General features: G+C 39.0%; 3 protein-coding genes across 3 annotated transcripts; 1 reads left to right on the top strand and 2 right to left on the bottom strand.

Annotated features, from left to right (window-relative positions):
- Window positions 1–264: 264 nt before the first annotated feature.
- btk (Bruton agammaglobulinemia tyrosine kinase) lies at window positions 265–12128 on the bottom strand. The gene is made up of 18 exons (XM_028459578.1): window positions 12049–12128; window positions 8946–9104; window positions 8747–8851; window positions 8555–8636; window positions 8325–8450; window positions 7477–7541; window positions 7205–7401; window positions 6849–6911; window positions 5233–5287; window positions 5039–5118; window positions 4619–4746; window positions 3439–3510; window positions 3155–3326; window positions 2810–3029; window positions 1854–1918; window positions 1602–1720; window positions 663–820; window positions 265–571 (listed from the first exon to the last, which is right to left on the bottom strand). The coding sequence occupies exons 2-18, from the start codon at window positions 9084–9086 to the stop codon at window positions 500–502; spliced, it is 1920 nt and encodes a 639-aa protein (XP_028315379.1). The 5' UTR covers window positions 9087–9104; window positions 12049–12128; the 3' UTR covers window positions 265–499.
- Window positions 12129–13314: 1186 nt separating this feature from the next.
- rpl36a (ribosomal protein L36A) lies at window positions 13315–19775 on the top strand. Its single transcript, XM_028459580.1, has 5 exons — window positions 13315–13406; window positions 15165–15270; window positions 18770–18837; window positions 18919–19041; window positions 19696–19775. The coding sequence occupies exons 1-5, from the start codon at window positions 13404–13406 to the stop codon at window positions 19714–19716; spliced, it is 321 nt and encodes a 106-aa protein (XP_028315381.1). The 5' UTR covers window positions 13315–13403; the 3' UTR covers window positions 19717–19775.
- An 87-nt stretch (window positions 19776–19862) lies between these two features.
- Window positions 19863–26398, bottom strand: gla (galactosidase, alpha). Its single transcript, XM_028459579.1, has 7 exons — window positions 26099–26398; window positions 23148–23322; window positions 21961–22135; window positions 21770–21861; window positions 21266–21427; window positions 20999–21196; window positions 19863–20277 (listed from the first exon to the last, which is right to left on the bottom strand). The coding sequence occupies exons 1-7, from the start codon at window positions 26257–26259 to the stop codon at window positions 19945–19947; spliced, it is 1296 nt and encodes a 431-aa protein (XP_028315380.1). The 5' UTR covers window positions 26260–26398; the 3' UTR covers window positions 19863–19944.
- Between the last annotated feature and the right edge of the window lie 449 nt (window positions 26399–26847).

Raw genomic sequence — 26847 nt, 5'->3', positions numbered from 1 at the left:
ACCTACTGAATTCTAGATGGACCAGAATTTAAGAGGACCAAAACTTGCAAAAAATAAATAAAGTAAATATTTTTTTGTTGGTGACGGACAGGGGACTGGCGGCCTGTCCAGGGTGTACCCTTGCCTAGCAACAAATTGAATGGATGGACAGGAAACCTGCTCCCAGATTGAATAAAAATAACATATTCTGATGTTTTTGTTCTGTAAGATAAATTAAAAAAAAAAAAAAAAAAAGGATTTAGTTGACACAAGGAACCAGATGACTTTTTGATCTTTTTCCAGCTTGGCATACTTGGTATTTATTTGTCATGAGTATACATAAAACAAAGCTGAGAAAGGTAATATGCAGAGTGCAGTAAAAATAGATGGTGGGAAATACAAATGCAAAGTTCAAATGTCTGTTTTTGGTTTAAATTCATGACTTCAACATTACACACATTCACACTAGAGGACGAGTTTGTGCAGGGTTTGAGATCCCAATGCCAACTCCTCTGTGCAGCTATTGCAGCTCATAAAGCAAATCCTGAACCGTCAAAGCCATTTCCTGAAAGTTTGGTCTCTCCTCTGCTTTCTAAAAGACACAACAGAGGGAAAATAGTGAGCTTGGGTTAAGTAAACATTGGCGTCATCATTCCAGGTTAATTGCAACATTTTTTACTTACATCGATCCAGCAGCTTGTCATGATGCTGTAGACCTTTTCGTTGGCGAGCTGAGGGCGATAGAGACGCAAACCACGAGGCACCTGATCCACTATTTCTGTGTTGTTGAGACGTTCATAGGGAAGCTTTCCCAAAGTGTAAATTTCCCACATTAGAACCCCTAAAAGATTGAATAAAATCAAAATGAACAGCAATGATACTTGAAATCACAATAAATTGCTTTTATATCAGCACAGAAACAAAGAAAAACTGAAAAAAAGATAAATGTAACATCTCCCGTTATCTGTGCAACACTTTAAATTGCATTGTCTTTAAGTTTTCAAGTATCTGCTAATACTTTCCCTGCGTGCAAGACTTTATAATGATGCTCACAGGCAACTTATATCTACAACTTTAGTAGTTGATAAATCAAGGACTAACAAAATAGGTTGGAAATATATAAGTCAGAAATGGACAACTGTTATCACAGCAACAGCCACAAATAGAATAATGACCAATCTGAACATTGAAACAGGAAAGAACAAAGGTTTTTGACATTTTTTGTTGTTTTGTGTAATTGTCTTATTGTTTTGTTTGATTTTGGAGTCCTATTGTGTGTTTTTCTGTTTTTTACTGTGTTTTTTGAGTCATTTTCATGGATTTCTAATGTCCTTTTTTGTGTTTTTGGAAGTCATATTGTGTATTATTCTGTTATTTTGTGTGTGTTATGAGTCATTTTGTTGATTTTTTCAATGTCCTTTTTTGTGTTTTCGCAGTCACTTTGCATATTTTCACTTCCCTTTTGTGTATTTCCGTTGTCATTTTGTGTATTTATTTTGGGAGTCACACAATTAATAATAATAATAATAATAATAATACATTTTATTTGTATAGTGCTTTTACAGTGCTCAAAGAAGCTTTATTGCTCTTGTGTGATGTAGATATTTAAACAGTTTACGTACCGTATGCCCAGATGTCTGATTTACTGCTAAACTTGCAGTATAGGAGCACTTCAGGGGGAGACCAGCGAACAGGAAATTTTGAACCTGCTGAGCTGGTGTACTCATCGTCTAAAACATACCTGGGTGAATGAGAGAAGGATTAAAGCCATTCTGCAGGAATCACTCATATGCCCTTAAAAAAATATATATATATATGTAGATATATATAGATATATATATCTATATATATATCATGTGAGGTGCATATATTACCTGGACAGGCCAAAGTCGGTCACTTTGACTGTGCCATTAGTATCCACTAAACAGTTCCTGGCAGCCTGAGGAGGATTAAACACTGAGGATGAACATTTCTCATTCTTCTGACCATATTTTGACCTGCACTACTTTGCCAATTCTTAACTACACCATTCAAATATAAAAATGTTCCACTCCTTAGTGACGATGCTGCTATGAGAATTGTAAAAGGCTAACACTTTTTCTTATAATGTAATATTAAATTTTATTATTTTTCTGTAAACTGCTATATCTCTGTCAATATTTAACTAAGAGACACAATTTTAGCACTAAAATATTGTGCACTTTCTAATCTACAAATCAATGCATTTTGTACATTGTTGCACTATGACAAAATAAATGTATATTCATTTTTAATGTGACCCTATTTGTCATGCTACATGCAAATCTTAAGTGATTTACACCATTCAAAAATCTAAACGTTCTGCTGCTTATTATCAGTGACAATATCTCCTTTGTAAAATGCTAGCTCTTTTACTTTTAATGTAACTTAAGGTTTTATGCAAATTAGGTCACTTTTGCAAGTGCTTGGTTAGGTCTGCGTGAGTGTGCCAGCTGCTGCTCATGAACTTTGAGGAAAACTGCTGTTAAAGCTTTCATCTTACCGCTACAGCCACAATTTATAGCTTAAAATGTTGCTACAATTTTTGTACTTTTAGTGGGAATACTTAGTATTCACCCCTTTCTTTGCTTTCAGAAGTAAGACTTTTACCTTAGGACTTCTATGGTCAGCTTCAGCTGCTCAATGAGTTAACATAATGCTGTTCATTCTCTGTGAGTGCTGCCTACAAGCTTTTGGTGTTGTGCACAAACTTGTGTTTATTGACAACAAACAGATACAGCTAAAAGAGTTGGCAATTATTTTTCACATTCACACTTGCATTGTCGTGGCAATGCAAATCTGTTTTCCTTACCAGGTCTCTGTGGATGTACTGCTTTGATTCTAGGAAAGCCATTCCCTCGGACACATCCTTACACATCTCCAGGAGCTGGATGGCTGTCGGGTGCTGCCTCAGGCCCTCTTTCAGGTACGTCAGCAAGCAGCCGTTTGATAGGAACTCAGTCACAATGTAAATGGGTCTTTGTTTGGTGCACACACCATAGAGCTGGACCAGGTTCTCATGACGAAGCTTCCTAGTATGAGCAAAAATAAGAGGTCGGGTTTCCTCAAACATGCTGTAAGAATTGCCCCCTCCTGATGTGTTATGAGGGCTTTGGTCCCCTTATTGCTTCCCAAAACTCAATTATTTTGTCCTCACATCATAATTTTAGCTTCTTCGATGAAATCATCTTCTGACATGGAGCCTTCCTTAATCATCTTAATGGCCACGTCGTGCTGGCCGAGCCACTTCCCATGCTTCACCATTCCAAACTGACCCGTACCCAAGTCTTTGATGAAGGTGAGATCGAGAGGGTCCATCTCCCAAACCCCTGGATCATACGAGAAAAGAGGGTCGCTTTTGGTTGGAAAATATATGACTTAAATAGGAATGATGAAAAACATTTGAAAATAATTTACAAGTCAAAGTTCAAAAGCTCTTACCGTAGCCAAGGCCTGCTGTTGACGGAGGCCGAGTGCGGTTAGAGACGATGTATTTCAGTCTGCTAACCATACCTTTAGGAGAGATGACAGATGTTCATCGACTAAACATTACAATAGACGGGATAAGGATGAGACCAGTGTTAATTTTGTTTACAAAAAATTTGCATCATAATTTTCATCAACTACATTTTTTCAAGTGACAATAACGAGAACTATATCTAGAACTAAATGAATAGATGTATAGATTACTAAATAAATAAATAGCATTCATGGCATATATTGAATTATTGAGTGATTTCTGTATTTATGGCATATAGGTATATATTTATTTATTCATTTATTTATTTTTAATTGTGGCAGAGTTAGTCCTCCATGAAGATATAATCAGTAACAATTTACATTTTGAAGCAGAAATATATAGTTTTAATGCAATAGATTGTTTTCTGACTACTCAGAAAAGTAAGAAATACTGTATGTCCATCAAGAGTCTGTTTAACTTTCACACTAGTGCTGTAGTACTCCAGACCTTGTCTTAGACTCAAGTATTTTACTCAGTCTTGTTTCATTCTCAGGTTTTCCATCAAGACCAGTTGAGGCAAGCACTGATCTGCAATTTTTCAACTTCATTATTGAGATAATAATGAGATGCACTGGGAACTGTGCCTGATTAATTACTGTTGTAATTTGACTTGAAACATTTAGCGTTAGCTCACTGATTGTTTCATCTCCTTGGGAAATCTTTTCCAATGACACCATTTTGTCAAGAATATAGTTGAGCAAATTTGTCAAGATTTGAGATGTTTGTATGTTGTGCTTTGAAAGAGTGTCAAACACCTTGTTTTGTCTATAAAATGTATTAAAATGAAACCTAAAATTAAAGAGAGATGCTCTTTAATAGTTCAACCTTGTCATTGTTTTTAAAATGTATTTTTATGGTCTTGGTGTTATCTTGATTTCGACTAGACAATATTCTTGGTCTTGTCTTGTCTCGATGCATCCTTTTCAAGGGCAAGTCTTGATCTCGGATGTGGTCTTGAATTATAATTTTGTAACAATTTTCTCTCCTTTTCTTGGACACAAGTTCAAAGGTCCAGTAACTTTATCCACATTCAAAATGAAAGCATTGTGATGCAGATTGGGCTTTCTCACGCATCTTCATATTCAGTTCATATTTGCTGACCTGCAGCATTGTGTTGGTGGTAGTTGATGAGCTCTGGGATGGTGTTGAAATTGTGCTTCTCTGCCAGGTAAAACTGGCCCTGAACGCTGGTACAGATGTTATAATGTCTGCAGCTTCCACACGCTTCCCTGCAGAGACAGTGGAATAATAACCAGAGTGCGATTATCCAGCTGGTACAGGATGCATCCACACAGAAGCTAATGTTTATCATGCATGGATAAGCAGCTGCAGACATCCACACTGGGGCGTGAGAGGAAAAGCTTCATCAGATTACCGTAGTTTTGCATGAATAATTTACATCCGTCTCTCTGAGTGGATCACCTTTTCTACTACAAGAAAACAGTGAATCTTTTCATGTTTTTACACATGACCCAAGCCTTTACAAACTATAACAGCGTTCACCACCATGTGCTTACTCACCCGCCGCTCTTAGTGAGCAAAGACACTGTGTATTTCCCAGCTTTGCTCGAGTCGCGGACTAAGAAGCCTCCATCTTTGTTCTGCGAATTTGAACAAACATGCATTCCTCACTTTTGTTAAGCTTCTGATTAAAAGGAATGGAATGATGCCATGTGTTCTTTGGAGGCAACGTGTAGGTCCGCCCTTAAACTTACCTCACTCTTTAGTAGCTCTTCAGCTTGGCTTCGGTTCATATTCTTGCAATACCATCTGCAAAATATATGTATAACTGTTTGAAAATATTAGCTTATCATTTTGCAAAATTTGATAAATCTAGACTGTATTTTTTATTTTATAGAAAACAAGTCATTGATGGATACTTTTTTTAAATCATTCTTTTAATCTCATATTTAGAAATTTAAAGTGTAAGTACACCCATAAACCACTTTTTTATTTACATATATCATTAGGTATGAAGTAATGTAGTTCATTGATCCAAGTCCCACTCATCACATTTATCTAAAGTAAATGTCAATGACTTCCTTCTAAAGGTTGAACTCCGGCTGTTGCAATTTAATTTTGCTATTGGCTGAGATTAGATCAGTGATGTCTTTTTGGATCAGTGACATCACTAACCGTCACTGTGGGCTCCGCCCCTCCTATAAAAGATGGTAGGACTGACTGCTTTCTTCCTCTCAAAGCCCGAGGTGAGCATTTATGACAGCTCAATGCAGAACTGTGCATCGCTGTGGGGACGGGGCTGCTGTGACTGGGCGTGTCTTTACTACTCTAGGAGCAATGCCCATAATAAGCCTTTTCACACTAGGTCAAAGGTCAAGAGGTATAAACTCGCCATAGCTGATGATGTAAACAGCGAGTCTGACAGAGATTTAGATCATTTTTTCCTCGTTGGAGCCTTGCTTCTTTTAAAAAAAAAAAAAGTGAAACGTGGTATCTGTCTCCGAAGTAGAAATGCCGAGTTAGCTGCTAAAGTCAATGCTGCACACGAGCTGAAAATTCAGGTTTTTTCTGGCTTCTTAACAGTGATCAGTCAGCTAAACTGTGCTGTTCACTAATCAGCCTGTCCATCTTGTGCACTTTCTTCAAATTTGAAAAATAATATTTAATGAAAATAATCATGGACCTGGTTAATGAATGGTGGACCTCGTAAATGTACCTTTTCAAAGTGAAAACTCATACTGTCCTTTCATTTTATTTATAAGCACTTTTCAAAAACTCAAAAACACTTTACAGTTGTTAAAACAACTACAAAAGTTAAAACATTTTTTTTTTTAAAAACTACCAACAATAAAGGTAAACAGAGAAAACACAGGAGTAGGAAGCAGAGGAAGTCGGTTGCTTTAATAATATTCTTTCTCCCATTGGTTTTACAAAAATGCTCGGATATGTGCATCATTCTGCCCTCGCTTCCATACTGCTGCTGAGCTGCTTCCATTGGTTTTTAAAAGTTCTCGAATCGGCCGTAGGTGACATCAGCGGAAAACCCTGGTCACCTCCTCGAGTCTGAATATGTGTAATATCAATAATATGAACACTATTAAAACACTAACGATCTCTGGAATAACATTACAAATGCTGTTAGGTTGGAATTATCAACAGAGTGAACGAACTTGTTTCGTTTTTTATATATCTCTCGACCTATAACCCCCCAGGTCGCGCATGCTCACGTCTGGAGTGTGAAAAGGCTTATTAAGGCATTTTTTTAAATTTCCTCCTAGTGGCAGGTCAGCAAAAATCTGGGGATGTACTTACACTTAGATAAATTGTTTGTTTACCATTTTTGGAGATTAAAAAATATTCTTATACTCACTCAAATCTTTCTAGTTCGTTTTTAGCCTCCACAACATAATTACTCGGTATATAACCCTCTGTCCTGAAACAAAAAAACAACACAATGTTTGAAACATTTCATAACTTGAACCTTTTATAATGGAAAGCAAAGTACTATGGAGGTAGATTTGTTTCTTTAATATTAAATCAAAGAAAAAGTTGCTCAAATAATTCTTTTTTTTCCACTCAAATAATAACCCACTTAAATCAATTTAATGTCAATTATTTATTTCTTTGATTGAAAGTGTGTTATTTTTATTGAATGGAGTTTCTTTTAAAAAAATTAAGATAATCTTGTTTTGCTTCGAGTGCCCATTTCATTAAAAATCCTCTCACCCAAATTTGTCCCGAGCCCTCCACCAGTTGCTGTCGGACATCTCCAAGATGGTGTACTCTTCATTCATTCTCAGCTCCAGGTCTTGAGGAGTCATTGGCACGTAGTTATACTCAGCAATGACGGTCATGCCAACAGAGGGACCGGCTGGTTCTGGAGGCAGAGATGGGGCAGGAGGTAGAGGACGTGCAGCCTTTTCCTGAAACAACACATGAACGTCAGAACTGCTGAGCCTATAATGAGTTGATATTGACGTGAAGGAACGGTTGTAAACCTCTGTTGGTGTTGGAGGAAGAGGTTTCCTTGATGTTCGTCGCCACGATGTCTTGGAAGTAAAACCTATTAATTTAATGACGTATTGGTGAAAAAAGATTGATATTAAAATCATTGATTTCATTTATCTGATCGCCTGCCCCTGTCCAAGGGTGTTTTCCAGGGTTCCATACTTGGTCCAGCATTATCCAAAATCTTTATTAACAATATTGCTCATTTTTCGGGAAAGTCACATATCCATCTGTACGCAGACGATACCATTCTGTATATTTCCAGTTCTTCACTGAGCACTGCCCTGACTTTGCTATTGCCCGGTTTCAACAGTATTCATTGTGCTTTTACAGACCATCACCTTCTCTTAAACACAAGCAATCTAATGTTTGTTTTTTTACTCCGAACTCACCACAGTCTGATTACCCACTTAAAATCTCCTTACTGAATAGCTCAGTAATCAGTTTTATCGATACCTACAAATACCTGGGCATTTGGCTTGATAGCTCCCTCTCCTTTGATGTACACATTAACACTTTGCAGAAACTAAAACTCAGTTTCTTCCTCCCAACATCTACTTTCACAAATCCACTGCAAACAGTTATCTGTGACCGTGGTTCCTGCTACCAGCAATTAGTTTGTTTTATTATACAGTATGTGACTATGGATAGGTATGTTGATGCGTCTCTCCACTGTCTTTTATCTGTCTCTATGTTTTAAATGTGCATTTTAACTGTTTTTATGTTTCATGTGTAACCTCACTGCCTCCGGCCCAGGTCGTCATTGTAAATGACTGGTTCTAAACTGACCTTACCTAGTAAAATAGAATACAATAAAAAAAAAAAATCCGATTCTTACCATTCTTGCTATCCAGCACTTTACAGCCCATCGCTTGTTTAACTTCCTGCTGGCAGCACAACCACACCCCATCCACCCAGAAACAGGGATGGTACTTCTGCATCAGGTCTTTGTTTAAACGCACCACTGCACACAGAAATGACCATTGAACAGAATACACTTTGAAGATATGGTCATATGTTGCTTCAAATTCTAAAATATACCAATGAAAAAGATCTGCTTATACTTACTTTCTTTAAGGGTCTGTATCCACTGAGCACGAATAACTTCAGTCCTTGCAAAAATATACAAGGGTCCTTCATCATAAATAATCTGTCAAAGAAAAAAAAAAAAAGACATTTGACGAGATGAGAAATTTTTAGGCTTCAGATATGGTAGGAAATGAAGGGGAGTGGTTTAGGTGAATGGAAAGCAGTGTGTACCTGGAAGGCGAACATGCGCTCCTGTGGAGAGTTGTGCTCGGGTTGAACCGTCTCCACACACTTGATCTTTTCCAGGTCAACCGACCCTTTCAGACCTTTTCGCTTCTGCTCAGTCAAGACCAACACAGTCAGAGGAAAAGGTTATTTTTCATTTTATTACACAAACATTAGAAAAATGCCATATGAACTGTGCACAAACCCATTTGTCTGGATCGTATTCGTAATAAGCAATTTTTTCCTGGGTTAGAATGAACCATCGCTCTTTATAGTTTAAAGGAGATGTCTTCTTCTTCTGCTGAGATCTCTTGATGAAGATTTCTTCCAGTATGTTTTCAGACATATCTCAGTCAGGATTATTCTACGTTTAGGAAAGTGAAAAGCCATTAGTCTCACTAAACAGAGCTGTGATATCGTGCTGCTGCTGTTTGTCTTTAGTTAATCTGTTACTGCTCTCTGTTACTCAGTTAAAGAGTTTCACAGAGAACAAGACATCAGCAGTCAAATTGAGATGCTTCCCTTTAGGTGTTTTGGTTGGAGTCTTGCTTTTAGCGTCTTCCTTAGGGTTGAAATGAAAGCGACAACCTCCGAAAACTAACCGATCAAACTCAACATCATGGATCAGACTTGAGTTAGCCAATAAAAACGAATGCTGTGCTGATACTGATATTAGTATACGGCATTAAAAGGCTGGCATCATTACCGGCAAGTATTAACCATTAACACGCCAATGCCATTTACAGCATCAAACTCTTCTTCAAAGGCAGCACCTTATGTTTTTCACTGTCCCGACTCTCACTGCTGCCCTGACTCCTGATCACAGAAACACGTATGGTTACGTGTTCAGTGCATGCCGAGGCAAGCTGTTGCTATTGGCCTGGTGCTGCCGCTCTGACCCAATCGCGGGGCCGAATTTTCATTTTGCCGAAAAAAAAACCTAAAGTCCCTACACATGAGAGAAAATGTTGGTGATTTCGAGGACCTGATTTTTGACGGGGAAAAAAATGATATCTTTTTTTCAACATTACAGTATCGGCATGTATCGGTATCAGCCGATACTATGCAAGTGGGTATTGGTACCTGCTATATGAGTACAGAATTTCTTCTGGTCAGTTCTGGTCAGACTGCTCTAAGCAGGCCAGATATCATCGTACATTGATAGCATTCACCAAGGTCTCTTCTAGGAAACTCTGTCATTGTTATGACTACTACTATCAGCAACATACAAAACCCTGAGAGCACAGAACAATGGGAGATTCATTGAGGCACACACACTGAAACCTCTGAACCCCAGACTAGTCTGCTTTTCAAAACACAAACCCTGTGACCAGCAACCCTAAAGCTTGACTCCGTCTCATTTCATCCAAAGCACCACAACAGCACCGGCATCGGGACAAAAAAAGGGTATTGGAACAACATTAATAAAAACCATCAGTGTCATAGTGTACTAAGTACATTTACGACAGTGTGGCTGACTTTGGATGCAATCATTTCAGAATCTTTCATGTATTTCTTTGTACGGCCAAGGCTTGTTTTGCACTGAATACCATTAAGCACTGTGTTGTGTTACATTAGGACAATAATTTGCGACTACCAATGAGTCAAACTCCTTCCTAACTACTTCCACACAGCTAAGGGCTTGTTGTGTGGTACTTTCTGTAAAATGTGTGTTCATCCTATTTTCAGCCTGTGAGCACTTCCCTGTAGCAGTAGAAAAAGCTTCTGTCGGTCACTGATAATTAAACCTCAACTGAACTCTTCACACGCACCATGCTAAATATTTAGACCAACACTGGCGTAGCAGAGAGTAATACAAACTATAGTGAAGATATTAGTAGTCATGTAAAAGGTGACTTGGTTCAGCTCTTGAACCTTTGACCCAAAATATAGTCTATCCATCAAGCTATTTTTATGTGTTATGGTAGGATTTGACTGAATTATGCATCAATAGTGTGTGGCTGCTTAGTTGAAATGTGTTGAACAACCCTGCATTGGAATGTCATTAACCTCAGGTTTTGTGTGCATGGTGTTGAACTGATCACGTGTCTTCTCTATTCTGTGAAGTGTTTTTTTTCCCCTCATAGCTCATTTTACACTGCCTGTTTTTATTTTCAAAACACCAAAATAACACCGTGCAAATAGAAAATCCAACCCAGTCGTTCCCTGCATTACCTTCCTCTCTGCATGTTTAACAGGAGTTGATCACGTTAAAATTGTCCTTGTTTTTTTTTTTTTTTTTAAGGGAGTTGACTCACTGACATGGCTGACACAGACAAACTCAAAGGGAAGTTGCATCAGTGCAGCACTGAAATAAAAAGAGGACAAACGCCATTTGACTGCAGAACTTCAAGATAACCTTTAATTGTAGTTACAGTATTTAGTTGTAGTAAAGAGCTTGAAAGGATGAAATGTTTGAATGTGGTCCAGTGTGAGGTGTCTCTGCTGTGTGTATTTTTAGGATCGCTGCCTCAGTTCATAGTTAATAGTTTAGTGTCACTAAAGACAGGAACTCATCAATTTCCTGGCGTTTAGTTGCTGATAAGTGGAGTGTGCAGATTGTGCCATATGATAAAACTAGACAATATTTGTTTTAAATATACCAATATGTAACTTTTATTTTCACAGACCTGAACCTTTAACTTTTATGTTTTTTTTCATACATTTTTAATAAATAGTAAATTTAACTGTGGTGTTTTTTTTGTTCTTTTTTAACTTTTTTTTAAAATTACAGCTCACTTTATGAATTAAAAAAAAAAAAGATACGCGCGATGAAATTTGAAAATACTAAATTGTATAATAATATATTTATGTAGATTGCCACCTATTGACCTGGAGGAATGTCGTCATTACCCAGCCACAAGATAACAACAGTAAATAAAAATAACTACTGATTGTAACAAAATGTAATAAAGCAAAACAAAAGACAGTTTCAAAATGATGTAAAAAAGGTAAAAATAAATAGCACAATGGTATACCTTAAAGGTGTACTGTAGTGGGTAAACTGATATCAGATGTTGAAATAATTAAGCAATATGTTATGCAGAAGATACTGGTTTAAAATAGGTGGAATAATGCTCAGTGCATAGACAGTACAGAGCTGAAATGTTCAGAACAAACAGATAAATGAGTCCATATTATGATTCATCTTTTCAGTCTGTACTTTTGTGGTGGTGAGCTAAAGATAACTGCAAATATTACTGATGGAGTTTACAAATCTGCCTAATGTTTGGCCTGATAAAGGGCTTTATATATATATATATAAATAAAACTTAAACTGACAGTTCTTAAAGAGCAGTTCCACTCACCCATCAACACAAGATCCAGGCAGCAAATGGGCTTTTTCAAACAGCTGACAGACTTTGAATTCTTTCGGTTCACTTGCTTGCCTCCCATAAAATGAGCGTTACTTTTGTGATGCAAGAAACTTAAACACACCCACAGAGAGGAATCGACTCGGTTTACTTCCTCTTTTTCGTCCTGCTCATTTTAATCTCAGGTCAGAGGACAGTTTTTGTTCTGAACAGGCTACAAATTAGATTAGATCCATATTTGAAGTCTGCATTCAGCTTTATGATTATGTGTGTATTTTGGGTTTTTTTTTTTCTAAAGAAAACAACTAAAACACTCACTTTTAGTTCAATCCTTTAGATTAGAAGTTCTCTCATAGCCAATTTTGCTGTGATACCTTTGATGTTTGCTTGTATACAGTATAAATGTGTGTTTTTCTATTTATTTACATATTCCTAAAGGGGCATAACAGGGGAGCCGGGTGACAAATTCTGTTCTGTAAATGTTCACATAAGTATGTGAGAAAAACTGCTTTTGGTCATAATGTTTTATCCAACAAGGGCTGTGTTCACTGGATCACATCTGCCAGTTTCTGTGAGGGAGAACCCCACTTTTACAACATTTAAAAGTCATTTAAAGAAGTGGCTCAGATCAACATAAACCTGTGAGCACAACTGATGAAAACTCAACTTAGGGAATACGACGTGCAATATAAACATTAGCTTAGGGTTCATGCATTACACAGAGCACCTTAGGATACGTGCAATATAATAATTTGTTCTCATAACACTGTATACATTTGTTTTAAGGAGAAATTACTTTGTGAAATTTGTTTATTGTGTGACAACTAGCATATAAAAACTAATGAAACGTGAATTGTAAATTAATAAGTGAACTTTTTTTTCTGCCTGACCACACCTGAGTTTGTAGTGGTAAATACCTTCATGTGTTGCCCGTGGCTCTAATGTGTGTGTGCTTATGATCATAATGTCTTGTATGTTTTTAATGGTACCATCAGCCTGTCCAGGGACAACAGATGGAAATTAGCTGTGGCTAAAATATGACTTATTTACATATTTCATAAGTTCATTAATATGTACTGTCCCTTTTCTAAATAAAGAAAAATAAAAACCCTGAATCCTTTAATATGTTATTAAACTCCATAAAATGTGTGTCAGTTTTTTTAAGTAATCAACAGATTTCACCAGCTTGCATACAAGAACGTTTTCTCCTGCTAATAATTGTGTCGCAGTGACGAGGTTCCACCTCCCACCACCAGGGGTCGCCCCATAGACAGCAGACTCTGACTGAGCTACTTGAGGAACTGATTCCGGTCTAGCTTTCCTCTTTTCCTCCGCCTCGGGTCGCAGCCATGGTATGAACCGATTTCACTTGTAACATCTGATACAATCCTCTCTATTTGACTACATTTTTAATATGTGGCTTTATCCGTCATGTCGGCAATGTTCTCTTAGACACAATGGGGCTAATATTGTTTTTATTGTTGACGGTAAACGTGGTGTATTTTTGATTTAGTGTCGGCTAGCTACACAACCGGTTTAGCTTTGCTACTTTTAGATGCCTGTTGTTTTTATTCTGTGTCCAACTAATATGTTTAATGCATGTAGACAGATCTATGAGTGTATGTGCATTAACGTAGTGTTTGTTATTATCAAAACATTCGTCAAATGTTAACATTCAGCGGCGTGAATGCTAGCACGCTAGCCGTTTAGCATCTGCTGCCTTTAAGCTAGATGCAGGTTTTATAGGGTAACCATATTTTGATTTTTTTTCTCTCAAAAGGACAGTTTGGCAGACCTCTGCATTCTCAAAGAAATTTACGTTTTCTTCAGTCTACTTTTAACGTTAAAATGCTATAAGTAGATCAATAAGTTTTTCGTGTCCATAAGGTTTAAAATTAAGTTAATCACTATTATGCGTTATAACAATCTGTCCTGGATAAAATCATATATATACTTTCTTAATTCCCTCAATCATTGAAATAACTAAAAACATCTATAAGAAACATATTTTATTTTTTTAAAGTACAGATTTCACAAATTACAGAACAGTAAATAATCATTATTAGGGGTGGGAACCTTTGTATCACGATATATGCGATACAAAGCTCACTATAATGATTATCTCACAATGTGACAATACTGCGATTATCGAAAAATTGGTCAGAAATCGATCTACGATACTCTATGATATAATAAGAAAAAAAGATTAAGTGAATAATACAATTTTTTTATATCTCTAAAAGAATATAAGTGTCCTATGAGCAGTGACACTATTTTAGTGCAACATTTCTGTAAATAAGTGCCAACATACCAATGTAAATGAATAAATATCTCCAATAGTGCTTTCTATAAACAAAAAAATAGGTTATTTCTTACCAGTGTCACCATTATAGTGCAATATATAGTTAACAATATATTGGTTCTTTCAACCGTGACAACATTTCTGTGAAGACCTACCTGTTTATTTTAGTGAAAAAACAGAAAAGGTTTTTTTTAATAAAAAAAATGATACTCAGCGGGAGCACATCGATAATCAATAGTGCGGAAAAATATCGCAATATATTGCCGTTTTTTAAATAAAAAAAATTAAACCCACCAATATTTTGGTGTCTTTCAACCCATCTTGGACTTAAGTCCTCTTTTCTTAGTGTGATGATTGTCAAAACAAAGCCATTCTTAATGATTGTCACTAGTGAGTAAATATACTGTAAAGACATGATAATTAGCAACTCCTTTGCTTTCAGAAACTGCTAGAATTTCTCCGATAGATCAAATATTAGCTGCATTATGGTCATTCAAATTAATGTTCCCCCAGATGCATTCAGAGTCTCTGGGAAACGTGGACATTTTGATTCAAACCCACCGCTAACAGGGTAAAATAAAAGGGTTAACGGGGTAGCTAAAAATAAATATGAGCTAAAATACTAATGATGGAATTTCAAGTCACTTGGTGTACCTGTCATGTGACCTAAACTGGCCAATGAGGGGCGCTGCGTATCCATAGCGTGGTAGTCTACGGATACGTTTAACGTACTCGTTGCCACGGCCTTTACGAAATCACAGTTAAACAATTGATTTATATGGATCTTTATTTTTCTCCTTTTGTGTAGGTGAACGTCCCGAAGACCCGCAGGACTTACTGCAAGAAGTGCAAGAAGCACCAGCCCCACAAAGTGACCCAGTACAAGAAGGGGAAGGACTCTCTCTACGCCCAGGGTAAAACCATCTTCTAAATATATATATATACACTCTCACACACCATCCAGGGATGGGAAGGGACTGAATCGGTGCATTTTAATGCACATTTTTTCAGCATTATTTTGTTTCTCACTGTGACCACTGATGAACTACTGATTTTAAAGGTGACATATCATGCTAAATCCACTTTTTTTAGCCCTTAAATGCATTTTGTTGTATATTTAGAGTCCTTAGAAGTACAGAAAAAATCTAATTAGTCTCTTCAGGTGCTCCGGTAATATCTTTATTTTCTGTTTTGGTCATATTTTTCAATCTGTTTCAATTTTTCTATTCTTTATTACGTTTTTTGAACTATTACGTCACAGTATTTGCAGCGGAACTGCCAAATTAGGACATCGACTCCAGGCCCAACACTTTGAGCAATCCGCCATTTTTATTTCTCGCTGCGATTTTGTAGTCCAAGCTCAAGGATGGCGAAGTTATGAGATCAGAAGTCAAAATGTTCGGTTGTTGGATGTAGTAACCCACACGCTTCATTACACCGTCTCCCAGCATCAGAACCTTTTCGAAGTGCCTGGTTAAGATTTATTTTTTATGGAAATGTACCCACATCTGTGGGTAGGATCATTTTTGTGTGCGCAAAGCACTTCAAGAATGACTGCTTCTGCAACCTCCGCCAGTATAAAGAAGGATTTGCCGAAAGACTTTGTCTGATTGAGGGGTCAATTCCTTCTATCTTTGGAGACGACGAACAGAGCACTTCGGTAAGCTGTAAATAACGCCAAATAGTGTGATAAGACGTCCCTGTCATTGTTTTGTTAGAATTAGCATTTGCACCGTCTTCATATGTTAGCGCTGTGTGCTCGTTTTAGATCCTTGATGATATGGCCTACGTGATTTAATTTAAGTCTAAAGTTTTCATTAGTCTTTTCATTTTGCCGTTTTTGTCTTCGAAAAGACTGTATTAAAATGCATTTCGTGACGTTGCTTGTTAGCTCACTTGTTGGGGTTCTGCAGGTTCATCGTCATCATTTTCATCTCGCTGCGCCGGGTCCGACTCTGGCTCGAACATGTGAGGCTGGATGGACAAGTCTTCCGTTGTTGAGGTTATTTACAAAATGTCATGCGCCGCTACGTAACCGTATCTCTTCTATCAAACTACAAAATGGCCGAGCAGGGTGGAGTTGAACCGAGTGTTACCTCTGTAACCTGAAGAGGGGGCAGGGTATGGAGTGTCTCATTTGCATTTAAAGAGACTGCACCAAAACGAGTTGCTCTCAGAAGCACTTCAGAAAAGGCGCCTGTGGAGCTATAATAATGAGGAATTCAGACCCAAGCATTGCAGTTCCGCTTTAGATAGACCACAACTGTATGATTTATATCTAAAAAGAAAGGATTTAAAACCATTATTTGGCCACTTTAAGGTCATAGGATTTACATTCAGACTTTATCGATATGCAATTTTATGAAGCTCTTATTGTTTTTCAACAAACGCAAGTAAATAAGTCAATCTGTATTATAATGTTCAGGCTCAATCCATCTAGTTTTATTTTTAAAAGCATGTTAAAGGATCATGTTAATCAAGCATAAACTAATATGAATGACAATGTATTTGTCAACTTTATAGTTGTAAATTCTGTAAATACTTGGGAAACTCTTCAGATGGTTGAAGGCATGGCTTAATTTATTACTCAGATTCTAAAGGGGAATTGGTAATGGAAAGCAATGAAAATGACAGACAGCAGGAAGTTATTTAGCACAGGTCAAAGGCCTTATGAATGTTAATGACTACATTTCCAAATGGTAATGGATTTAATTTTCACTGTGTTGCAGGAATTATTAAAAAAAGCTCTTCCTCATTGTTATGTCCAAGTTGCTCTTATTTCTTATTTGACTTTCCCTTTTTGTCATTGTTGTTTTCAGTAGCAGTAGATTTAGTTGTAAATTCAAAACTTAACAGTGAGTTCTCATCTAAATGTCTGTCACTTGTGTCTGTAAGGTGAACCCTGTCAGTCAGTGTATGTGATAGGATGTGGTATCCGTAATAACAGTAAACGGTGCTTCACATGTGGCGCAGTAATAAAAATATAAAATGCTTGCTCTCCATACACAGTAAACATTAACTCATTCAGTGCTAGCCATTTTCAGAATTTTTATCCCTTGAGTGCCAGCTGTTTTTGAACATTTTGACTGATTTTTAAAGACCCACAGAATATTTTGTGACAATCTGAAATCTGACACTAGATTCTGAAAGATTAAAGTCTCTACTTTCATCAGAAAAAAAATAGTTTCTGGCTTGTTTCGTTCTCCCGTAATCAGCCATTGAATAGAGCAAACTTTTCACAAATCGCCAGTTTCAGAGCAAAAAACTGAGAAAACAGGCTTTTACTAAAAACAGTCGGTCAGTGACTTTGAAGCAGTAACATCTGAACATTGGTTTCCTTCTATAAAAAAAAATAACACTGACAAGTCTTTGGATGGCAAAATTATTATTTTTCCATCTGGCTCACAAATTAATGTTTTGCTTACTGTATTTTGTATCTCCTCCCCCCGTCAATCACACAGACGTAACTTCCTCTTTCTCCAGACACGCAGAGATGACCCATTTGGTTGATGATTTTATCTCATGATTGCAACATTATCAATAATACACTGAGGTCCACACATGTTCTGTTAGTATGTGGTGCTGTGAGCTGCTGGATACTTTACAATGTCATTACGTAGCGCCATAATCTCGTTCCTTCCTGCTTCTTCCTCCTTAGCTAATGGTAGCATCAGTGGCTAATCTGTCATCTAAAGGTGTGCTGCTGCCTCCTTCAGGGCACCAGTTAGTTACTACATCACACTACAGCTTAGATATTGATGAGGGACCTCCGCCAGGGTGTTTTCTAGTAATCTCTGTGATGAAACGTAAATGACGAGTTTTCTCATCAGTGGCACTGAGCGTTTCAATTTCAGATGACGAATTATCTCGTCAGTGGCACTGAGTGAGTTAATGTCCCTGTATGCTTTGATTATGTCAGAATGGCACTTTTTGAAACTGTGAAATAAACAGGCATATTTAATTATAGAAATATAGAAACCATAGTGTAAACATCAATCATGGTCTGCTGCAGTCCTCCTTTAGTCTGGTTTAATGCAGATTTTTTTAATGGATGCCCCAGTGTCCTCTTGTTTATGTGGCTTGTAATTTTCACACTTAGTCGATGCAATTACATCATTTAGACGCCCCTAAAGGTGAATTAATCCTAATGAAAGCCACGAGTTGGTGTGCTCTAACACACTGGAGTGCAGCAAAGGACTAGACCAAAGTTCTGCATAGTTAATACCTGAATGTGAAATGTTCATATGTACCTGATTTGGTAATTTAGTATTTGAAAATATGTCACTTTAATTTACAGTGTACTTTAAGCACTTGGCCAGATGTGATTTAATTGTTCTAAACCAGCAGACAAGTGTCATTGTTTTGCAAATGACATTCTGTCTCTGAAATGTAATGGAATATTTTTGATTACAGGTAAGAGGAGATATGACAGAAAGCAAAGCGGGTACGGTGGTCAGACGAAGCCTATTTTCCGCAAAAAGGTAACACACAACTCTTTAAACATATTGGTACTGTTCTGTCTAGTGGTGCGTGAGAACTTTAACCTCAGTTGTTTATTTCAGGCTAAGACCACAAAGAAGATTGTGTTGAGGCTTGAGTGTGTGGAGCCTAACTGCAGATCTAAGAGAATGCTGGCCATCAAGAGATGCAAGCACTTCGAATTGGGCGGTGACAAGAAGAGAAAGGTAAGAGTTTGATTTCCAAGGTTTTGCACTGACTTGAATTCTGTTATGTGCTCTATTTAGCATAGTTAAACATAAACGGAGGTTTCCACTCTTCTTCTTATGATACATCAACTGTGCAAAGACCAATAAAAGCATTGAATTTGAAAATAAACATTTGATTTGGTCATAAATGAGTTAGATGAAAATAGATCCTTTGTGTATTTTAATTGCTCACTCTTTGAGCTCACATTTGAGGTGTTAAGCAATGAATCTACTCATTGTATTCATATAAAACATGTATAAATTGTATTTTTTGGTACTTTTTGAGGAGGGGAAAAAATAAGTGCAGGTTGTAGTCTGTACTTTATTCACAACAGTCATCTTGTTATTATCATACCATGATTAAAACTACACAGGCTTTACAATTGATTCCTTATACCAGTATTGACATGTGCCATGAATGTAACCTCTTGCTGAAACTATTATAAAATGTCTGGATTTTACTTTGCTGACTCGGGTCTTCTGGACAATCAGTTTCTACAGATATTATAAAATTAAGCAGTGTAATGTATAGTTAAAGCAGGAGGATTGTAGTTTAGGATGTGTTGGTGATTTTTAAATCTGATTAACGTAACTACAGACCCTGAAGTGACATTGTTCTTCTCTCCCTTCCAGGGCCAGGTCATCCAGTTTTAAACTGTGGTCCAGTCAGAAGACTTCTCTCTTTTCCAAATAAATGTTTCCACTCATACTTTGAAGTTGTTTCATTCAGTCATGTTTATTGTCATAGGTAAAATCAAAATGTTGACAAAAAAAACTATTCAAACCAACTGGTGGTTTAAGGAATAAAACAGATTAAAGAAAAACACACTATTGTTAATCATTTAAAAAGTAAAACCATAAACATGATTAATTTTCCAAATGCTATAAAACTGTGACCTGTGGGTGCCTAAAGGACGTGTTGTTCCACTGTAGTCTGGGAAATCTTGTGTGGTCTTTGCTTATGGGTGTGATTGTTAGCAGGGTGGTGCCTGAGGGGTTCACAGAAAGCACCAACTGGCTCTGCAGAGTCTGAACACTCAGGTCTTTATAGCGAGGCAGGATCTGTATGACCTCACATTTAGGATTACAGATCCTCCAGCCTGGGATAGTGTTGATGGCAAACTGTCGAGGACCACCGATCTCCTGCAGGTTCAGAACGGCAACGGCCTGACGATTGTTGGACAGAGGCCTCTCCCAGATGTGGAAAGAGTTTCCCTAAACAAAGTGAAACAATTAAGTTACCCCTAGGTAAGGCTGCATGATTAATCGATATAAAATCTAAATCTGATTATTTATTGAGGGGGATTTAAAAAAAAAAAAAGTCAAAATCAAGTGCGTCAAAAGTTTCTTAAGTTTTTTTTTTTCTCATGAAGTGTTCTCTTTTTAAAAAAGCGGAGGGATTTATTTTTGGTTGAGCAGGTTATTTTATCAACCCACATGGGGTTTACCGTTCTTTGTTAAAGCTTTGCAGTTACACTTGATTCCCAATACAGAAATTTCTTTTCACCTTTTCAATGAAAATAAGATACTTGTAGTAATTAAATCCAGTGTCTGTTAAAGAGGGAAAAAAATCAGAATCGAAAGTTTTCAAAGTAAAAAATTGGATTTTGTTTAGAGCTTTACCCACCAAGGAGACAAGATGGAGTGTTACGAATCCCTAAAGTGCTACCCAAACTAGTTTCACTGTTCGTCAATAAAAATCAGATTTTTTTATAAAATGTAACTAATATGAAAGCAACAGGTCAGAATGTAGAAAGTGGCTTTGTGTGTGAGCAATTTCTGATGATGCAGATAAAAGCACAAACTGACATGTGGTCTTAAGTAACCATAGGGTGCAACACTGCAAGCTAGTGAAAGCAGCACTTTAGCCTCTTATTGGCAGAATTAATCCAAAATGCAGTGTTGTGAGGAGCAGTTCTGTCATCCACACACTCACCTTGGCTGTGCAGGATCCCTGTTTGCCCAGTGGATCCTGGTTGATTTCAATAATGTGTCTATTTTGTAGCAGCTCTTTGGAGCGAGGACAAATGTCCCGCAGGTCATTGGACATGAACAAAGGCGCTGCCATGATGGCCCACAGTGCCATCTGAGACTCCTGCTGGTCATGACTCAGCCCAAAGTTTCCAATTACGAGCTGTAAAAAATAACATGCAGAAACAATCATGGAAATAGGATATGGCCAAGTAAAAATGAGGCTGAGTACCATATCGGGGTCGTTCCAGCCTCCAGGTCCAGCTGCAGGTATGATGATGTTCTGATGTGAAGCGGTCCAATCCACGATGGACTTCACTGAACTCCATGAGTCGTACACGTCGGCGTAATTACGCCAGTGATTACAAGTCTCCCGAATAGCAGTGTAGTTGGGCTGAATGGCCATAAATCATACTTTTTTATAATTGTGTGATGTAATGTGAAAAATATTAAATTTCCAAGCTTACGGTCAGAGGACCTTCATCACAGTAACCAACCAAGGCCCTCTGACCGAAAGCTTGGAAATTAAATCTTTACTTGCAAAGTGTGCAGATCTTTTTCACAAAAAATATGCCTTAAGCTCTGGCACCTTGACAGTTTTCGTCATGAGTGCGGTGAATGTACTTGTAAATGGTTTTAATGAAATACGAGGTCATACAGTTTTATTTATAGTTAAAGGACCAACTTTTGTTGAATAATGATTAGGGTTAAGAAAAAAAAACAGGTCCCATCTCACCTGATGGAAAGGCCACTCGTACAAAGGCCATTCACAGGAGTACACGATGCTTCTTCCAGTTTTGTTCAGTGCTTTAGACATGTTCATGTAACCTTAACCAAAACAAACGTCATTAAATTAGCACAGATTACCAACCTGGGAGGATCTTTTAACACTGAATATAGATTTGTCACATGTGGTTCAGAGCTCACCTTCACCAAGCAAAGTCCAGTCCATAAAGCAGCCGTCAAACTTGAGCAGATCCACACCCCAGTCTGCAAATGTCTGAGCGTCCGTCTCGTAGAAGCCCAGACTGCCAGGGTATCCTGCACACGTACTCTTTCCCACGTCTGCGTAGATGCCAAACTTCAGGCCCTTAGAATGCACCTGAAATCAGAGAAACACTTGAAACTCATTTTTATTTCATGGTCAACATCAGCATTAGAGTCTCACAGTTGGGGCAGAGGAGACTGACAGACTGAATAACCTGTAGAACTGATTTACAGCTGCAAATATAACAATCTATGGGGCGCTGATTGTACAGATGCGCATGCTAAAATAAATAGCAACTTTTTTGCAACATTTAGCAATATCTTCAAGATAATTTTGACTAGATTTACAGTGCTACCTTTGAAATTTCTGATATTTTTTTTCTCGTAAAAATAATAAATCCGAATTTTAAATATAAATGTTACATTTATTAAATACATATTAAATCTAAATCTTAAATGTTAAATATAAATATCAAAGGTGAAACAAAATATTTAGCTAATAAGCAAATTCACCAGACATACCAAAATAAAAGCTCATTGGCGTGATTTAGAGTTAATATTTTTTATATCTTATGTAAAAAACCTAACTAGGGCCAAAAGCTATAAACCCTTTGAACAAAACTTCAGTTCCATTCTTTATGTTGAAACTAAGGTGTGATTGTATGGTCACTTTTTGAATCACACTATCATACAAGGTTACACATTCTTTGCAGTCGTTTTAGCTCCTACAACCTGACACATGTGGCTTTATTTCTAACACTTCATGCCAGGAGGTGGCGATGTTATACAGTATTAAACCAAGCCTAAGGGTGTGTGTGTGTGTGTATAGCCCCTTCATCATGTACTGCTTTAGCAATCTCTCACTTTTAAGACTGGTATGTCGTTGTTTACCTTGTAAAATATGTTCAGAACATCTTGGAGTGAAATTGCAGCTTTAGCTTTGATTATGTTACAGAACTAGTTCTGTTATTTTTTTTTAATTTTTTTTTACAGACGCTCTGAAGCTCTTCTCGCTCATGAAAAACTCACAGGATTATTTTCTTTCTGAAGCTCATCCTCTTGATGCCTTTAGGGGAATTATGTTTTAAACTTAGGGGCTTCATCCTTTAGCCAACGTCTCTACTTACATAGTCAGACAGTTTCTTCATGCCTCCAGGAAATCTCTTGGGGTCTGCCTGGAGGCGGCCCTGGGCGTCCCTCTGTGGGGCGGGCCAACAGTCATCGATGCAGACATACTGGTACCCCGCATCTTTCCATCCCTCTTTGACCATCACATCAGCCATTTGCATGTAGAGACGCTCACTGCCAAGGAGATGAAAGAAAATCCCATAAGTACCAACTGTATACACGAGAGAATTAGTGTGAAATTACAACGTTTTTGGAAAGCAAAATAATATGTTCAAGTTTTGAAATCTCAGAAGAAGAAAAATAAAACACATTTGGTATTTAACCAATGATGGTGCAGCAAATTAGAAGGTAAACATGATCACATTCCATAGGTTAAAGCTGGGATGATATATTGTGCAATAAAATTGCGATATTAAAATGTTACAAGATGTATCATCAATGGTAGAAGTGTTATTGTGAGGGTGTTTTCTATCCCAAAAATATTGTATCTTATCACAAACCCATAATTACGTATCATACGTATCGTAAACACAGTGTATCATCTCATCTCTACCATACATGCGTTGTAGGGATTCTAAAATAATTCACATGCATTTTATTTCAATGTGGTAAAAATCTGCAAAATACACAAAAATGGTTAATCCCCTTTGTGCCTCCATTTAATGATCCGAGGGAGTTAAAAAAAAATAAATACATCTTGTTGAGTTTTCAAAACCAGCCCAACAAAGAACCCACACTGTTCTGGATGATACCACTTTATATCAGAAAACAGTCATTGATGCATTTTGATCCTTTTTAATGAAAAGCGCATCAGATTATACTGCGAAAACGAGTTAAATTCTATTAGTAGTTGTAGTTTTATGGGAAATGCTTATTCATCAAAAGCATGCACTGTTTTGTTTACAGATAAAGGACATTCGTGGCCCTTAAATGAATATTCCAGCTTTGTTATAGAACACAGAATAATAAATATTATTTAGGAATCACTGGAATCATCCATCCTTGCGGCACTTGCCATGGCAAAAAAACCAATATTAGTGAATTGGAAAGATAAAAAATCCTTAAACATAAACCAATGGCGAAATCTCCTCATAGGATTTATTTCCATGGAAAAGATGTCTGCTCTGAGAAAAAATAAAACAACCTGCTTTGAGGAGCGTTGGACTCCTTTTCTAATTGCATTGAATCTTGATTTTTCTTTCTTAGCCTGATGATCTAGCCTGCAAGCAACTGCCAGCACCACTCTTTACTAACACACTGATCTAACTGTAGTCCTGGACCTCCATGGACTTGTGCGGTGGCCTTGACCTGGGTGGCTTGAGTGGGTTGCTGGGGTGTTTTGGGTGCCTCTGTGGGGGCGTGCGTCCCTTTCGGGTGCTCTTGTGGTCCCTGGGCAGTTTGGTGTTGCTCTCCTGCCCCCTTCGTGCACATCTGGGTGGCCCTTGGTGCCGGGGGCCTGCGTGTCTCTCTGCCACTCTTTCCTCTTGCTCTCTGTCCCCCTGTCTCGTCCTCCCCCCTCCGCCGCCTTCGCTCGGCGCCGGCTCTCCCGTTGGGTTTGGCGTGGGGGGCTCCTGTCGGCCCGGGGTGCTGGTGGGGGGGCTGTGGCCTTCGCTTGGGGGGCGGTCATTGCTGCGCTGGGTGGGTGGCTCGGGGGTTGGCTCGTCTGGGGGCCTGGGGTGGTGGGGTTCGTGGGTTCGGGACGGGGGGTGGGTGTGCTGGGGGGTGCCGGCGTCTGCGCCCGGGTTGCTTTGCGCTCCGGGGTGGTGCTCTTTGCTGGGGGGCGGCTCTAGCTGTTCCGGGGGTTGAGGTCGGTATCGACCACTTGGTAGGTCTGTTCTGCTATCTGCGGGCTGGCGGGTTGGTGGGTTCTGCGCCTTTGCCTGGGGGCTGCTGCTCCGCATCGGTTGTGTGCCGTTGGGGTCCCTCTCTCCTGTGGTGGAGGCCGCCGGTCGCTCTTGCGCCGGGGGGGGCATTGCCCCGTGGCCTGCGCTGTCCGGTGGGGGGCGGGACCTGGGCAGCTGTCTTTGTGCCGTCTGGGGCTGCGCGGTCTTGCTGGGTTGTGGCCTGTTCGTGGGCTGGGGGGTGGGGGGGTGCCCCCCACGGAGGTCTGGCCCAGGGGCTCGCCCTTGGGGGTTCCCTGTCCTGCGGTGGTGCCCTTTGGGTCCGGCGGGTCTGGCCGGCTGGCTGGGCCGGTCCTGGCGGGGGTCTGCCGGGGCGGGTGGTACAGGCCGCGCCCTGCCATACCTGCGGGTGCGGCCCCGGCTTGGGCGGCGCCCTGTGAGCTGGGCTCTGCAGTGTGGCTGGGCCCTTTGGTGGGTGGGGGGGGGATGCGCTGGGTGCTCGGCTGGTTGGGGCTTCCTCGGATGTGTGTGTGGGGGGCGGTGGCTGCCTCTCGGCCTGGGATCTTGGGGGCATCTGGGGGGTTGCTCGGCCGCGGAGGGGTTGCCTGGGGCTCCCTGGCCTTCACTCTTTCTGTTGGCCTGGCTGCATCTGCGGGCCCAGGGCAGTTCCTGGGCTTGCAGTTGCGTTTTTTTTTTTTTGCACATATGCTGGTATACGATGAACAGTCTATTCTTCCCCACCTTTTCTATTTCCTGCCTTGAGTCTCTCCTCCCTGCTCCCTTTCCCCTCCCCTCCCCTCCCCTCCCCTTCCCCCTCCCCCTCCACTTAGGTGTAACAGTGCTCTCCCTTTTTATATCCTCCCTATAATAAAAGATTTCTTACCCTTCCTTAGGGAGGGCTGATGATGGTCACAATTAAGCAATAAAATAAATCAATGTATTTTATTGCAATAACAAAATATGCATTGCTGTCTCATAATGATTGCACTTCATGTGGTGTTGACCTTTGACAGCATGTGCAGACAAGAAAAAAAAAAAAAAAAAAAAAAGGAATCACTGGTGTAAAAGTTTTTTAACTCCTGGACTGAGTGAGACGTCCTCCGTCCTACCTGATGCAGTTATCTGGGTCTCCAGCACAGTCTACGTTACACATGAACCTCTCCCAGTGCAACCAGCCCATGGTGGGAGTGAGCGCGAGGCCGTTGTCCAGCGCAGCCGCACCGTGCAGCATCACACCGCTGAGCGCGAGGAGAAAAACCACGCTACACATTGTCTGTAAGTCCGTCTTTCTGTCTTCGTTTGTTCTTTAAAAGTATTCTTTATCGTTAAAACAAGTTAAAAAAAAATCCCGCCTCTTGCGCGTGATTCACGCAGAATCCTGTCCAATAGGAAGAGCGTGCGTCCTGCCTCGTGACCACAAACAAGGAAGTGTCGCGTAAATCGGGTGAACACGCGAGAGCCTCGTCAGCTGACTGCACACAGATCACTTTATCACGTGATTGACTAAAACAACCCCGGACAGTTTGAGAAAATATAGATGAATATTTAAAGAGAGTTTAAATTAATAATGGTGAGATGAAGCATCAACCAGGCATATTTGTAACACTTGAGCCCATTGGTTAAAGACAGATTGACGCTATAAAGTGCACGTGAAACCACCTACTGGCTAGGTGTATAATTACAGGCAGCTGTATCTTAACCACAGAATGCTGTTTTTTTTTTTTTCAACTGGTGGGTCGTGTTCCCATGGTGGGTCGCCTGAAATGTTTAGTAATAATAAAATGAAATAAATTACTGATTAAAAATTATTTAGTATTTTTTAAATTGTATTTATTTCTATTTAAGTGCAATGGACTGG

The sequence above is a fragment of the Gouania willdenowi genome, chromosome 10, assembly GCF_900634775.1.
Source record: "Gouania willdenowi chromosome 10, fGouWil2.1, whole genome shotgun sequence".
In the NCBI taxonomy this organism is placed as follows: domain Eukaryota; kingdom Metazoa; phylum Chordata; class Actinopteri; order Blenniiformes; family Gobiesocidae; genus Gouania; species Gouania willdenowi.
This window is presented reverse-complemented; position numbering and strand designations above follow the sequence as displayed.

What these genes read in the sequence shown, in the direction of transcription:
- gla (XM_028459579.1), bottom strand. Translation starts at nt 26,259, where the DNA reads ATGTGTAGCGTGGTTTTTCTCCTCGCGCTCAGCGGTGTGATGCTGCAC. An exon ending in ACGAGTGGCCTTTCCATCAG is followed by an intron (nt 21,428 to 21,769) that starts GTGAGATGGGAC and finishes ATGGCCATTCAG; the next exon opens with CCCAACTACACTGCTATTCG. An exon ending in GCTGGAACGACCCCGATATG is followed by an intron (nt 21,197 to 21,265) that starts GTACTCAGCCTC and finishes TATTTTTTACAG; the next exon opens with CTCGTAATTGGAAACTTTGG.
- rpl36a (XM_028459580.1), top strand. An exon ending in AGCCTATTTTCCGCAAAAAG is followed by an intron (nt 18,838 to 18,918) that starts GTAACACACAAC and finishes TGTTTATTTCAG; the next exon opens with GCTAAGACCACAAAGAAGAT. An exon ending in GCGGTGACAAGAAGAGAAAG is followed by an intron (nt 19,042 to 19,695) that starts GTAAGAGTTTGA and finishes TCTCCCTTCCAG; the next exon opens with GGCCAGGTCATCCAGTTTTA.
- btk (XM_028459578.1), bottom strand. Translation starts at nt 9,086, where the DNA reads ATGTCTGAAAACATACTGGAAGAAATCTTCATCAAGAGATCTCAGCAG. An exon ending in TTCCTCCAACACCAACAGAG is followed by an intron (nt 7,402 to 7,476) that starts GTTTACAACCGT and finishes GTGTTGTTTCAG; the next exon opens with GAAAAGGCTGCACGTCCTCT. An exon ending in TGACAAGCTGCTGGATCGAT is followed by an intron (nt 572 to 662) that starts GTAAGTAAAAAA and finishes TGTGTCTTTTAG; the next exon opens with AAAGCAGAGGAGAGACCAAA.